Source organism: Poecilia reticulata, chromosome 9 (assembly GCF_904066995.2).
Source record: "Poecilia reticulata chromosome 9, P_reticulata-male-v2, whole genome shotgun sequence".
Taxonomy (NCBI): domain Eukaryota; kingdom Metazoa; phylum Chordata; class Actinopteri; order Cyprinodontiformes; family Poeciliidae; genus Poecilia; species Poecilia reticulata.
Genome location: NC_088838.1, coordinates 3,030,682 through 3,044,775, shown reverse-complemented (window position 1 = coordinate 3,044,775; position 14,094 = coordinate 3,030,682). Strand labels below are relative to the sequence as shown.

The 14,094-nt window shown below is 40.8% G+C and overlaps 1 protein-coding gene across 3 annotated transcripts; it reads right to left on the bottom strand.

The window, feature by feature from the left end:
- Positions 1-223: 223 nt before the first annotated feature.
- lhx2b (LIM homeobox 2b) lies at positions 224-12,439 on the bottom strand. Of its 3 annotated transcripts, XM_081611236.1 has the most exons (6): positions 11,199-12,438; positions 10,650-10,893; positions 9,391-9,593; positions 8,390-8,760; positions 5,746-5,951; positions 224-932 (listed from the first exon to the last, which is right to left on the bottom strand). In XM_081611236.1, exons 2-6 carry the CDS (start codon positions 10,830-10,832, stop codon positions 642-644), a joined length of 1,254 nt encoding a protein of 417 aa, XP_081467362.1. In that variant the 5' UTR covers positions 10,833-10,893; positions 11,199-12,438; the 3' UTR covers positions 224-641. The 3 variants fall into 3 exon arrangements, with proteins under 3 accessions (XP_081467362.1, XP_081467363.1, XP_081467361.1); XM_081611237.1 differs by having other exon boundaries at positions 8,390-8,757; positions 10,650-12,439; XM_081611235.1 differs by having other exon boundaries at positions 10,650-12,438.
- Positions 12,440-14,094: the final 1,655 nt, after the last annotated feature.

Here is a 14,094-nt window from a genome sequence, read left to right as displayed (position 1 = left end):
GAATAAATATTACTTTCCTAAACAATTTCCCTCCAGCGTATATTTTTCTTCAGATGACAGGAATATTTATGCATTTATTCTGAGACATGTAAAAAACGGGAAGCCCACAAACACACAGAACTCATTTAACTCGTCCAGTTTTGCTAGAGACAGTCAGGTTTGACTGACTTCAGTCAACAAAAGTGGAGCTGATTGGAGTTAAAGGCACATGGCAGTCATAGAATATTTGAAACTGTATTTTAATCTCAGATTTCCAAACAATGAAAAAAAGACCTTTTACAGTCCTTCTAACAGTGACTCTTTTACAACATAAATACTGTCCTGAAAAACAAATTCCCCAAAAAATGAAAACATTTTTCCTCAGCAGTCTCTCTTTGTGAATATTGAAAATTTTTAATTGGTTCTCCTCAGTTCTCAACAAGACAACATCAAAATAACAACAACCATTCCATCAGTGAGGCCCAGTTGCCTCACTAAGCAGATAGTCTCTAATGGAGTTCTTTTGTTTCCTTCATGGTTCTAATTCTTTTAAAGTTCTAAGGTGTTAACAGTGCTCAGTTTTAGATCCAGAAGGAGGGCAAGGATGTGGTAAAAGTCTGAGTGTGCAGGGAGAGGTGGTGATGGGGCTAGTGCTCTGATTATCAGAAGAGGCTGGTCAGCGTTGTCTGTGATGGGCTCCGGCACTCGTGGACATCCATACCGCCCGGCACCGACGTGAGTACAGAAGTGACAGTAGGCATGGTGGGGTTGGTCAAGTCTGTGAGGGTGGTGGGGGTGCTGGAGGGGCTCATGGAGGCGTTGGAGATCTCAGAGGCCGGGCCTGAGGGCGTCCCACCCTGCAGCGTGGAACCGTCGGATGTCTTGTCCACCCCGGTGCTTTCCTGCCGCAGCAGGTTCCTCCTGAACTTGGCCCGAGCGTTTTGGAACCAGACCTTCAGAAAAAAGAAGAAGAAGAAAAAAAGAAGAAATCTTGAATCAGTCAGTCCAAGATGGCTTGAGGCCCTAAACAGGATTTCATTTACCGCCTCAACCGCCAAACATTTCTGTATTGTACATCTTACACAACCATTTAGACTGCGCAAGAGCTAAATATTAGCAGTACAGTATTACATTAATTAATTTTATAACTGCTGCTTGAACCATTATATATTTATAGCAGCTAGAATAAACCTTCCACTGGGGTTTAATAAAATCTCAAGCATTACTAATATTTAAACGCCACAATATTTTCCTACAAAGGGAACTCCAAGTCATTTGATCAGCTACAGATTCAAAATCTAAAATAATTCAACTTCCAAAAACATGACTGTCAGGTTTCTCTAAATTCTCTTTAGGTGTGTGCGCGTGTGTGGGGGTGTGCGTGTGTGTGTGTGTGTGTGTGTGTGTGTGCGTGCGTGTGGGGGTGTGTGGGGGTGTGCGTGTGTGTGGGGGTGTGCGTGTGTGTGTGTGCGCGTGTGTGGGGGTGTGCGTGTGTGTGTGTGTGCGTGCGTGTGGGGGTGTGCGTGTGTGTGTGTGCGTGTGTGTGTGTGTGTGTGTGTGTGTGTGTGTGTGTGTGTGTGTGTGTGTGTGTGTGTGTGTGTGTGTGTGTGTGTGTGTGCGTGTGTGTGTGTGTGTGAATGGTTGCTTGTCCTGTCTGTCTCTGTGTTGCCATGCGATGGACTGGTGACCTGTCCAGGGTGACCCCACCTCTCGCCCGTTGAGAGCTGGAGACCAGCACCCTCCTGACTCCAATGGGATAAGGGTTTAAGAAGATGGATGGATGGATGGATGGATGGATGGATGGATGGATGGATGGATGGATGGATGGATGGATGGATGGATGGATGGATGGATGGATGATTCAACTTTATTATACAGGATAGAATGAACATAGATTTTTTATGGCAATTGTTTTTTGTGTATTTTTTTTATTTACATCAGGTCTCCTTCAGAATTTGATAAAATTAAAAACCACAGATTTTATATTTATCTGTAGATTGATTGAAGCTGTTCTGGAATATTAACACTGTTATATTACTACTATATTTCGAAAATATGTTACTATATTTGGAAAAAACATAACAAACTGCTAAGCATTAGCAGTTTGTTATGTTACATATACAGTAAACATAGAATTATACTTTGCCCTGGCAAATGTAGATTGAAAATCAAAATGTTTGTTTCTGAGAAGGCATCAGACACACACATATCAAAATATAATAAAACAATTTAAGAGAAAGATCAATTAAATTACAATTTATCTGTTTTTACTTCCTTTTTTTCAAGAATGTATTTATTCACACCCTCCTGGTGTGAATAACATATCAAAAACAATACCAAGAAGAAAATACTCTTCTTGATATTGTTTTTGATATGTTAAAGTTTCTCCGTTTTGAGGACTGTTTTGCATGAATAAGCACTTATTAAGACTCGGGTTACTTTTAAAAATGAGAAGAAATGAAAGTCCACTTCAATGGTTGGATAATACCTTCAGCAGTCTTTCTGTGCTGTGAGGTTCATGTCAGGGAATCATTGGCTTAGAGATGAAAACAACTTAAAACGGTCTGTTCCAAAACCAAAAAGAAGAAAGTTAATTTGTTTAAACACCAGGTCTCCCTGACAGCCACCCTTTGGATTTAAAACAGATTCAATGTGAAAAGTCCCAAGCCTGAGAAATGCAGAGCTTGCATTAGAACATGTATGGAAAAACGTAGCAGTAACCACCATAATTCACAAAATGCAGCAGGTCTACAATGTCCTATTTTCAATTCAACAAAAGGCTTTAAGTAAAGATTCACTAGTGAATCACTCAGAAATTTGAATCAGACATGTTTTCCTCAACTGGTTGAACTAAAAAAATAAAACTGGCTGTAGATCTAAGGAAATATTTTTCAGAATCTGATTTGTGAGGTCAGGCCTAAAAACAATGGAAATCGGTATCAATCAGAAAAGTCTGGTTAGTACAGCAGCATGTTTCAAGTTTTCATCAAAAAGAAGAGCTTCTCTAAGATTTTACAACATGACTAAGTTTATCTCAATACAGAGAGCAAAGACCTCATGGTTAGAACTGTGGCGTCACACTGAAAAGGTCTTAGGTTCAAATCTCAGCTGGCAGGCGTGAAGTCTCCATGTTCTCCGTCTGATTTGTTTCTCCCCAAATTCCGCTTAGCTTGACTGGAAACTTTAAATCACCCTGGGGTTTGGCAGTGTGTGTGTCAGGGGTTAGGGGTTAGGGTTAGCGGCCTGCGCAGAGTGTGTGCTGTCTTCTGCATCTAGACTGGCAGCACCGACCCCATCACTTCCTCCAGCCTCCTAACGCTCCACCGTGGACAGGGTTAGGCAGGTACAGGAAGTGAAAGGATGGGATTTAGAAACCACTTCGGTGTGTATCACAACACACAGCTTTGGCACAGTCTCATTCTGTGATTGCCTTTAGCTCACTCTTTTAGTTTTCTGGCTTGCTGCTTTGCTGCCATCGGTACAGAAAGCTTTTTAAACTCTAAAGAGAACTGAGAGTGAGAAGGAACAGTGTAAACATCGCAAAGCATTTTTTCTGAGAAAAGAACCTTCCATATCTTGGGAGACAGAGACGGAAGAGAAACATTTTACATAAACTAATAAACCGATGTCTGCAATTCTGTTGTTCTTAACATATAGGACACTATTTTAAAAAAAAATTATGAAACCCAAATCAAAAGAATGTCATGATTACAGCCGCCACACCAAACAAGCTGAACAGGTGAGAAAATTTCCCATGACTGATTCTATGCATCAGAATCATTTTTATGCGCATTTATAAACTGCTGAATGCATTATTATAGTTTCAGTGTTTTTCTTTCTTAATTCATTCAGAAAATAAAACTACAAGTAAAAGAATTCCGAGAAGATCTGTGGAGGAAGTTTCCGTTTCCTCTGATTGGAGCCAGCAGTGAGCATAATATCTCTTTGTCTTTTTAAAGCCTATTTGCTGATGGTCTAACTGGAGTCCGGGATAAAAGTAAGCTTAAAAACACAAAGCTGCGCTGCTCTTGTGCTGTGTACTAAAGTTATAAAAAGCCTTTACGTTTCATGGCTAGTCTCAGGAAAAATACAGCCTCTTCTTTTATGTTTGCACATAAAAACCCAGAGCCCATGGCTTCCTTTATTCGCCAATCCTGTGAGGAAATTCTAATTGACCCGTCTACAGTGTGTGGGCATAAAAGCAGCTGTGATTTCAGTTCTTAGTCTCATGTTTGCTATGCCGTTTTCCTGAGCATTCCCAGGAACGACACTGGCCTCCAGCTCAGCACTGAAAACAGCCTCCACCAATTATTGTTTTTCTACACCATTTATTTGTAGTAATATCATATTAATAAAAAATAATTGTAATAAAAAGCAGCGTGTGTGAGTGAGTGAGACAAAGTTGAGCACTGAGCCGAGTGTTGGAGCGTGTTAGCGACAGAATCATGACAGAGCCCTGGGAACCGAGTGGCAGGAGAGGCTCTTCAACCGGAATAACAGGCAGGAAAATGCATCAAAGCAAAACGACTACAAGCTCTAATTAAGGCAGTAGGATATATTCCTTTTCCTTTTCACATTTTTATTTTATTCACAACTCGTTTGTGTTTCTTTCTTTTTTCTTTCTTCCTCAGTTCCCCAGATAACATGTAGTACATGTCGTAGTGGAAATCAAACACCCTCTTGTGTCGTCTTTCTTGTGTCGTGTTCTATTGAAGAACATTTTCCTCCCTGTCCTTCAGTCACCATTATATCACAATCAGAAACAGAGACAGAGCCTTCAGTCTGTGTAAGTAGACACACGATTAGCTTTCACCTTCCTAATTAATAAAACTGTAAATACATCTTTTGCATTTCTATGATCATTCTTTCTTGCTCAGTGTTTGGTTTGGTTTGTTTTTTCAGAAAAATTCTGAAATAACTGATTAGCAGCAATCACGTAATAACATATTGATTTGCCATGGAAATAAAGAAGAATTTGTAGTTAGTTTAAAGGGATTCTCTTATAGCCCTATGTTTGTTTGTTCATTTTGACACGTGCTTAAATTTAGTTATAGTCTTTTAACCAAAGACTAATTCAGTTTTATAGTCACAAATCCTTAACAAATCCTTCAAGTGCCAGAGAAAAGTCTGACTGTCCCGTTTGTCCCATTTATCAGTGTGACTAAAACCAGATGGGATCAGATTTCTACTTCTTCCAAAGTTTTCTGTTTTTATTCATTTACAAAAATGTTTAAACATTTTATCATAGTTATCATTTTAGGTGAGTTTTATTTAAACTTTCAGGCATGACTACAATATTTTGCTAACAAAGCTCACCATTGTGCCATGTACCAGAGTCTCTAGATTCCGGACAGTGTTGCCCTCCAAACATTCGACATACAATGGCTGTTTAAGGTCTGACACTCGTTTTTATTTAGTGCAGGAAAATGTTAAAATATGAACTTTTTTAGCGCGTTGGTCCCGTCAGATAAAGTTGGTTTTTCTTCAGGTCGACCGCTCTTTGTCTTTCACCTCTTATCCAGATTCACGTTGTTTAGACGGAGGACGATGCTGTCTTTCTATGTCTATTCAAAGAAAATTCCTTCAGGGCAATATTTCCTGTCATACGTGTGTATTTCTGGGAGATTTAGAGAGTCACAACTTTGTAAAACAAACAAGAGTTTATAGAACGATGCTATGTATTTGTGAATCACATCTTTGTGATGTTTCCTTCCCTGTTCAGTCACAGAACGTGTGAACCAAGATGCGAGAGGTTGCGAGGGTTACCTGTAAGACCCGCTTGGTGAGGCCCGTCTTCTGGGCAAGCTGCTTCAGGTCCTTGGCGTCCGGGTTGTGGTTAATGGCGAAGTAGGACTTCATGGTTCGCAGCTGGTGGTGCTTAAAGGATGTTCGCATCCGCTTGGTCTTCTGACTGGAGCTGTACTGAGAGTCCCGGTCTATGGACTCACCGTCATTCTCATTACAGCTCAGAGCTGTGGGGAACAAGGGTAAGAGGGCAGGTTGAGTCGGCTGAACAGCATCGTCATTATCGTTTTTATTCCTCTGCTGCTTATTAGCTTGACCCTTTAGCATTTTTATGCCAAACCCTTATCGAGTTTGAAATCTCACATGAACCTGGTAATCAAATAATACAAGCCTCGGTGTGCATAAGCAACTTTTTAGTGCATCAATACTTCTAATAAAAGAACAGATTCCAAATTTGTAAGGTATATTCTGTATATATATATATATATATATATATATATATATACAGGGGTCGTACATACATTCGTGTGCTTGCTCTATCAGATGAAAAAAATCTCAAAAATCTCTATGCCTCTAATATTAAAAAGTATGTTATCTTTATTTTTAGCATGATAAAAATTACAATTTCTTGCTGTTATTATTTCCCTGATTCATCACTTGAGTCTGATGTAAAGCGTGCCCCTTCCAGCTGTCGTTCACCTTCCCCACCTTGCCACACAGGCCAGTGTGCCTCGTATCTCTGCCTCTTCATCCAGGAGAGAGGTGAAAACGTAGCCTGGCCAAGCACACCCGCTCCCAAACACACAGCAACCACTGAGACAACAGCACACATACAGTATATTCATCCCAGCCTGCAAATTTCTTGGCAATATTCAAGGTGTTGCCGCATGCATAACAGTTCAATATCGGAATGTTGTAAATGATGAATATGAAGTGAGTGAAAAGCACCAGAATAACACTTTACTTAATTAGCCCATACGCACCAGGCAGAACAAATGTTGTTTTCCAGCCAAAGCATATGCTGAGGCGCTTTAACAAACAAAACAGAACCAAAAAAAAAGGGAGGAAAAAAACAGTCATCTTTATGCTGTTTTTCTACTAACTTCATGGTCCAGCAGCAGAATGCAGAGACAATGCTACCTGATGGGGCCCGCTGAGGGGGGTAACCCCCATATTAGGGTTAGTCAGGTTAAGCTTTGCTGCTGTTTCTAGTAGGAAACAGGAGAGGGCGCACTACTTCTTCTTTCTCATTGCTCCTCAGTCATCTTCTTATAGCACAAGTTTGCTCCAAAGTTAAACAGGTTTGATTTGTTGTGTGAGTAGCTTAATGATTGTTTTTTTTTTTTTTTTTTAATGGAGCAGAAATACACAGACACAATAAAAACAGCTGCTGCTTCCAAAGCAGGAGAAAACTCTGTCCACTTGTTGCAGCTTTTTTAACTAAAACTGGCTGTAATGTTAAAACTCCTTATGTACTCAAAGAGCAAAATTAAAATAGTAATAAAAAACATGTCATTAATGCTGTAGTTTTGTTTTGTCTAACTCCAGATCTTGACACAAATGTTACACATGTTCTGAAGATATAAGAGACACCAGAAAACGCTGCTGTTATGAGGTTAGCATGCTGCCTGCTCTCTCTTCCAGTGAGTAACCCATCAAATCACATCGATCTGGCTGCTACACACCCATACTGGCCTTGGCCCAATGCAAAGAGGCTCCAGAAGTGGGTGTGTTTAGTGTGTGAGTGTGTGTGGTTGGGAACGGTTTAGGAGAAGGGGGATTGTTAGGGTCTGTAGATTTGGATAGAGTCTGACATGTGGAAAAGGGCAAATGCAAAAGAAGGAATCAAAGGGAAAAAATAGAAATATAATTAAAACAAAAACACCTGAACAGAATGCATATGTATGGCGGCAAAAAGGACAACACAGAAACTAAACATTTGCTGAGATTTAACTGATTGATTAACTGATGAAAAAGTTGAACATGCCAAGGTTTTACTTGTAAAATAATTTTAATACTCAAATTGACCAATTATGTCAAACTGCAAAAAGCAACTAAATAAAAATATATTTCTCTGCGCTTTTCTCCACAAATATAGATCAAGGATTTGTCTTTTTTGTCTGCACACTTGGACCCAACTTTTAATTATTTTTTATTTAGATTTCATGCAGAGGGACAGGCATGCACAGTGGTTTTTGTCAGTTTATTATATTTTATTTTTTTACATTAATCTGGAGGGTTATTGGAACATGCATCACTTCCTATATTCAGTGAAAAGGGCACGAGGTGGTCATTTAAACCGCAGGACAAGTGGTTGTATTAGTTATTTTAAATTAAATTTGAGGTTTTATGCTTTCAGCTCTGTAGAAAAAAAATAACCACTTATACTTTATTCCAAAATAGTTTAACACTTGCAAATTATTTTTGGAAGTGTTAAACTGTATGAATGTTTTTTTTGTTATTATTTCTATATTATTATTATTATTATTATTATTATTATTATTATTATTATTATTGAGTCAAGTCTTATGTTTATCTCTGCGTTTTAGTTCTGAAAGTTAAAGCATTAATAGTGTAGTAAAGACAAAAAAAAGAAGAAAGAAAGAAAAATCAGTGGTCTCCCCTCTTCATGCCCACACAAACATTTCGCAGACTGTTTTCTTACCCGCGTTGTATGCAGCCAGCTCGGCCCCAGGCCCCGGGCTCTTCCTCTTCCTGGGCCGGCCCTTCTGCACCGTGCCCACGCCGTTAAAGTAGGATAGTCCCAGCGCGTTGGCCGGGCCCAGGCCCTTGTGCGCTACAACGTCCGCGTGGTTAAAGTGAGTCTGGTATTCTCCCTGAATGAGAGTCTCAAAGTGCAGGCGGCAGTACACCAGGCTGTCCTTCATGCCGAAGTGGTCCCCGGTGGTCAGCATCTTGCTGCACGTGGTGCACGTGAAGCAGTTCAGGTGGTAGACCAGGTCCCGCGCGCGCATCACCATCTCCGAGGCAGAGATGCCCAGGTGGCAGCGCGCGCACCTCTGCACTGAAAATCTTCTGCGGACAAAACAGAGTCCATGAGCGGCAGAACGCGACCCCGGTGACCCCCGTGACCCCAACTCCCAGCCGGGAGGAATTCTCAACATAAACTGCAAAGTTAGAATCGAGTCAAGTTTTTGCTAATATAAATTTAATTCAGATTTATCCGTGATGTTCTCACACATCGTCACTTCCGAATGGGTCCCTCATTAATAATAAACTGCAGCCTTCTCGTATTTTTTAAGAACTCTTCACCTGATCTGCTCTGAAATATTCTGAGTGAATGTCTCAGCGGAGCTTTCAAAACAATCGCGTTTATAATTTCTAGTCATTTTTGTCTCCCCAAATTGACCCAGTTTTAATTTCCAAGCAGTTCGATTTTTTTTAAAATTTTATTTCGTTTTCGCGTCACTTAATTTTAACTTTCACAAAGAGAGAGATCAGCAGAGTTTGAGTCAGTGTCAAATTCTGCAGACATGCACTGACTGGTATATTCCCCTCTGCAGCGTGTTGATGACCCGCCACTCGAACACTAAATTGACTATAATTAACACTAAAAAGCATCAAGCAAATCAAGCACATGCAGCTCTTTCTAAGCTTTCTTGCTCTAAACTCGGCGCTCTCTCTCCATGACCCCCTCCCTCCTACCTGTAGTAGTCCTCCTTGCAGTAGATGCTGCCGTCCTTGCTGAAGCAGGTGAGCTCGGACTCCAGATTGAGTTTACACTCGCAGCATTTGAGGCAGCGCATGTGCCACTGCTTGTCCACGGCCAGCAGGTAGTAGCGATCCGCGATCTTCCTGCCGCAGCCCGCGCACAGAGCCACGCGCTCGCTGGTCACGCAGGGCATGGCCTGCAATGTGCACGAGGACATGGGGAAAACATACAAAAAATATATTTAGAAATATTAAATATAATATTTTGGATTTTGGAAGCCACAGGATTAAGTTTATTTGTCTCTCCGTGTTTAGCAGATTAAATCAACTATGATTGAAACCTCAGTGGAAGAGACTTGTCAATAATACATAAATGTTTATTTTTGAGTTATCCCTTACAATTAAGTGCATTTTTTATTTCACAGATGAATTATTTAATATATTATTATAATATATAATATTAACATGTAAACATAGATTCGATTGACGCAGATTTGCTTTATAACTCGACCATTTCTTTTGGCGTGCAGTCACAGAAATATATTTTGTTTTTCAAAATAAACGTCTGCTAGTTTGCTAGAAGTTTTTAGAGTTGGATGTTATTTTTGCTCAGGGGCCTCGGAGACAGTACACACCTCCAGGAATAAGGTGCACTTATTTTTTATTTCTGGCCCGGTGTGTTCCTTTGATTTAAAGTACAACAGGAACATAGAAAACTTTCCTGCTGTTAAGAGCCAGAACCTCCGTTACTTCGAGCAGAAAGCAAAACGATGAAAATATAAATAAAAGATAAATAAAAAATAATTATATATATATATATATATATATATATATATATATATATATAAAGTGTGTGTGTGTATTTTTTTTAATTAGCAAATTTGAACCAATTTGATATTACAATGTACGATATCTGAAGCTCATTGACATAGTCAAAAGACAGTATTTTTGTTGTCGTTTTTATTGAATAATTTCCTTAAATTTTCTTAGAACTTTATAAACTGCGGCCTGATTTATTTTTGACATTTTACTGCGACTAAACCAAGTTTCCAAGCCGCAGAATCAGCAGTATTTTAGGGACAATGAAAATCTTCAACAGTTGCTTACTCTGGTTTTCTTCTACAATGATTCAAATCAGTGGAAGGCGGAACAAGAGCACAGCCTCTGTCACATGTTTACAAGCGGCCATGCTGCCGACACTGAGAGCAGCAGAGAGAGAAGGCCGAAGAAAGGAGACAAGAAAAGTATCCTACCGTCTCCGATTCTCCCATATCGATGGCCGAGCTGATGGCCGCCGACTCGCCCTTTCCTCTCCGCTCCATTTCCTCCACCACACCGTGCACATCGCCCCCGGGGAGGCCATGGAAAAGCATCGTTGCCGCAGAGGGGAGGATGTTGTAACTGTTCTCTTCGGATCTGCAAGCCAAGATGTCCATCAGAGGCGCAGAGCCTGCGCCGGAACGCAGTGGCGACGCTCAGTTTTCGGGCTTTTCCTCGCTGCCGATGACAAGTAAGAAATCCAGTTCAGGGATTAAAAAAAAAAAAAATGGAAAGGAAAAAAAAAAGAAGGAAAAATTGGACACGTGTTCTCCACACTACGTCTCATCTGCCAATGGCAACGATCATCCGAATCTCTGCAGTTCTCATTATTAATAAGCTCTGACTAATTCATTAACAGCCGCGTGGATTCCGAGTTTAAAAAAAAAAAAAAAAATTTCATGAAGATTTTTTTTTAAATTATTTTTGCTTTCACAAACTGCTTCTTCTATATTTTCTGATCCATTTGTTGGGAGTAAACGTACCAAGTACGGAAGCTCCCGATGCACCGCTCTCAGCCTCCTCCTTGATGGGAGGAATGTTTTCGGATGTTGGCTCTGTGGAGGGGCACTGGCACAACCATCCGGGTTATTCTGTGTGTCTCTGGGCAGCAACTTATACAGGATAACACAAAAAATACAACAATGAAGAAAAAAGGTTGGGAGGAATGATTCTCCTCCTGCGGGATCAACAGTCCAAGTTGATTCTCACAGCAGCTGATGGAAACTACTTGCCCAAGTCACAGACAAAAATTAAAAGAAACACTAGTAATTTAAAAAACAAACAAAACAAAAAAAAAAAAACACGTGGCCTCTGCGTGATAAAGTCCCGTCGGTGATCTGTGGGCAGCACTTTCCGTTGTGCAGCCTGTTTAGTTCTTGTTTGGGCTCATGCCTGAAGATGCGTGTGCGTAACGGCAGCGGAGGAGGAGGAGGAGGAGGAGGAGGAGGAGGAGCTGGCTTTACGCTCACTGACTGTCCGCTGAACCCCCAAACCCGCCGGTCCTCCGTTTAAGGTCCCGGTAGAACCCTCCGCTCCTTATCTACGGGCCCTGTTGCGTCACGACGCAGCGCTTGTGTTCATTGGTTCTGCCTGTCCGGGTCTCGGAACAGTTCAGCTGTCTAATTTCACCGAGAAAGAAGCAGCTCTGAGAGAGCATGAGGCAGCAGCAGCAGCGGCGGTGCGCACTGTCCGCAGCTGGGGCTTGAAAACTCTCTCTCTCTCTCTCTCTCTCTCTCTCTCTCTCTCTCTCTCTCTCTCTCTCTCTCTCTCTCTCTCTCTCTCTCTCTCTCTCTCTCTCTTTCTCTCTGTGCATGTCTGCAGTCTGCTGGGACCTTTATTCATAACTCTCTACCTCAGCCTCTCCAAAGCGATCTGTGCGCAACTTGTAAGGTCTCCCGTTGAAAGCGCTGAACCATTCTTGATTTTTCCTCATTTTGTTTTGTCTTCTTGAAATAAGTGTGAAATACAATTTTAATTCTGCGCAACAGATGGATCACCTCGGATTTTATTCCCGAAGTTGTAAAAGTTCTCTCTACCAACCTTAACTAGTTTCCACTTGATGCTTTCCAGGTTTCTGCATCACTTCCCTTGAGGCTGGTGTGGAGTAGAAAGTGCTGCTCACGTAGTTTTTCCTCTATCAAAGCATAAATGTGAAGCTTTATTAGTTTTCGATTTGATTTAATAATTTATAAATTAAACAGATACAATAGTTAATGAAAACAACGGTTTTATGTATGTCGTGTTGGTGTCTACAGTCAGAGTAAAACAGCGGCTTATTAATTTGGCAAGTCGGATTTCATCAAGAAGTTGTTCATTTTCTCTCAACATCACTTTCTACTTTGTAGAATTTGACGTCACTTCCCATGCAGGCTGATGTTTTAAGAAGTTGTCAAAGCAGCTTTTCCTCCTAAATGGGCCTCTAAGCCGCCGTCCAGTTATTTACGAGAAAATTAAGGAAGAAATTATAATGAAATTTAAGCTAAAATAACTTGTTACATTAGAAAACGTCAAAGATTAAAAATTAAACAACCTGCACAGGGTTTAATCTAAAAATAACATTTTTAAAACATTTTTCTCTTTCTCTTTTTGTTTTATTTTTTTAACCAGATCCGTGAAATAATTTATGCCCATTTAAGTTTTTTGTTTTGACTTTATTATTATTATTATTATTATTATTATTATTATTATTATTATTATTATTATTATTATTATTATTATTATAAGTCTATTTAAGCATGTTTTATCTCAGATGTGAGGAACCACCCAGAGTCAGTGACTGGACATCGTCTCGGCCCAGCAGCCTGACTGGTTCGTTCCTGCAGCTCCCAGACGGAGAGCCGCGCTCAACTGATCCTGGATCCACTCGCTCTAATTAGCTCTCCGCTCTTAATTGGAGATTCTGGGCTGAGGTGGGGATGGGGCGTGAGGACGGAGGTGATTGGAAGGGGGTTGCGGTGTGGGGAGTGACGGGGGGGGGGGGGGGAGCAGGGATGGAACTGCGTCATCAGAGGACGTGTTTGAGGTTTTCTCCAGCTCCAAAGACGGTTGGAGAAAATGACACGTTATCACATCTCTGCTGTTGTTTAGAGAATCAGATGAAGCAGGAGGCGAAGAGGCTGAAATCCATCCAGCTGTTCAGTCCGCCGCGCAACCTGCCGACCCGAACAGCCAGGCGCCAAATTTACTGTTTGTTCCTTAATGTTTCTCCACAAAGAAAGACAATTAAAAGAAAATGCCCCCCTGCCTCCCCGTCCTCCCCCACATGCACCCCCACCACCTCCCTGGTATAACAGCTCCCGTTTAGGCTATTGTGAAGTTTTATAGCACAAATATGATGTTAAGCTCCTAAATCCTCATGCAAATCACCTCCCCTGTAATACTTTTAATTGAATACATGCATATTTATCATCGGCTTTCTCTACCCGCTATAAGGCTGGCTTTATACATTAAACATAGCTGCAGCGCTCATGTCTGCAGGCGAGGAAGAAATGTGATATTAGGCAGTGGGCTGAGATTAAAGAATCAAAATAAATGTAAAAAAAAAAAAAAAAAAAAGAAAGAAAGAAAGAAGAAAAATCGGAGTTTGTATGTATTAGTGTGTGAGAAGCTGCCATGTTCTCATGGATTGGCACTGACGCCATGTATGCTGTAATTATCTCAGTAACCTGAGCCAGAATTTCTCCAGCTTCAGCGCAGATCACAAGAGTTAATAATAGTGGTAAAAAGTACTGCGCGGGATAAAATAGTCCTATGCATTTATTGTAAAAGGGGTAAATTACACACGCGTGCGCGAGCGAGCGCTCGCACACACACACACACTCCAATACACACTTTGTATTTGTTAAGATGGGGGCAACAGACCCACATCTTCAGAACAGG

Excerpts from the sequence above, each read along its gene's own strand:
- lhx2b (XM_081611235.1), bottom strand. The coding sequence starts at position 10,832 with ATGGACATCTTGGCTTGCAGATCCGAAGAGAACAGTTACAACATCCTC. Across the intron at positions 9,594-10,649 it reads ATATGGGAGAATCGGAGACG|GCCATGCCCTGCGTGACCAG; the intron begins GTAGGATACTTT and ends TGCACATTGCAG. Across the intron at positions 5,952-8,389 it reads GCTGGCTGCATACAACGCGG|CTCTGAGCTGTAATGAGAAT; the intron begins GTAAGAAAACAG and ends TGTTCCCCACAG.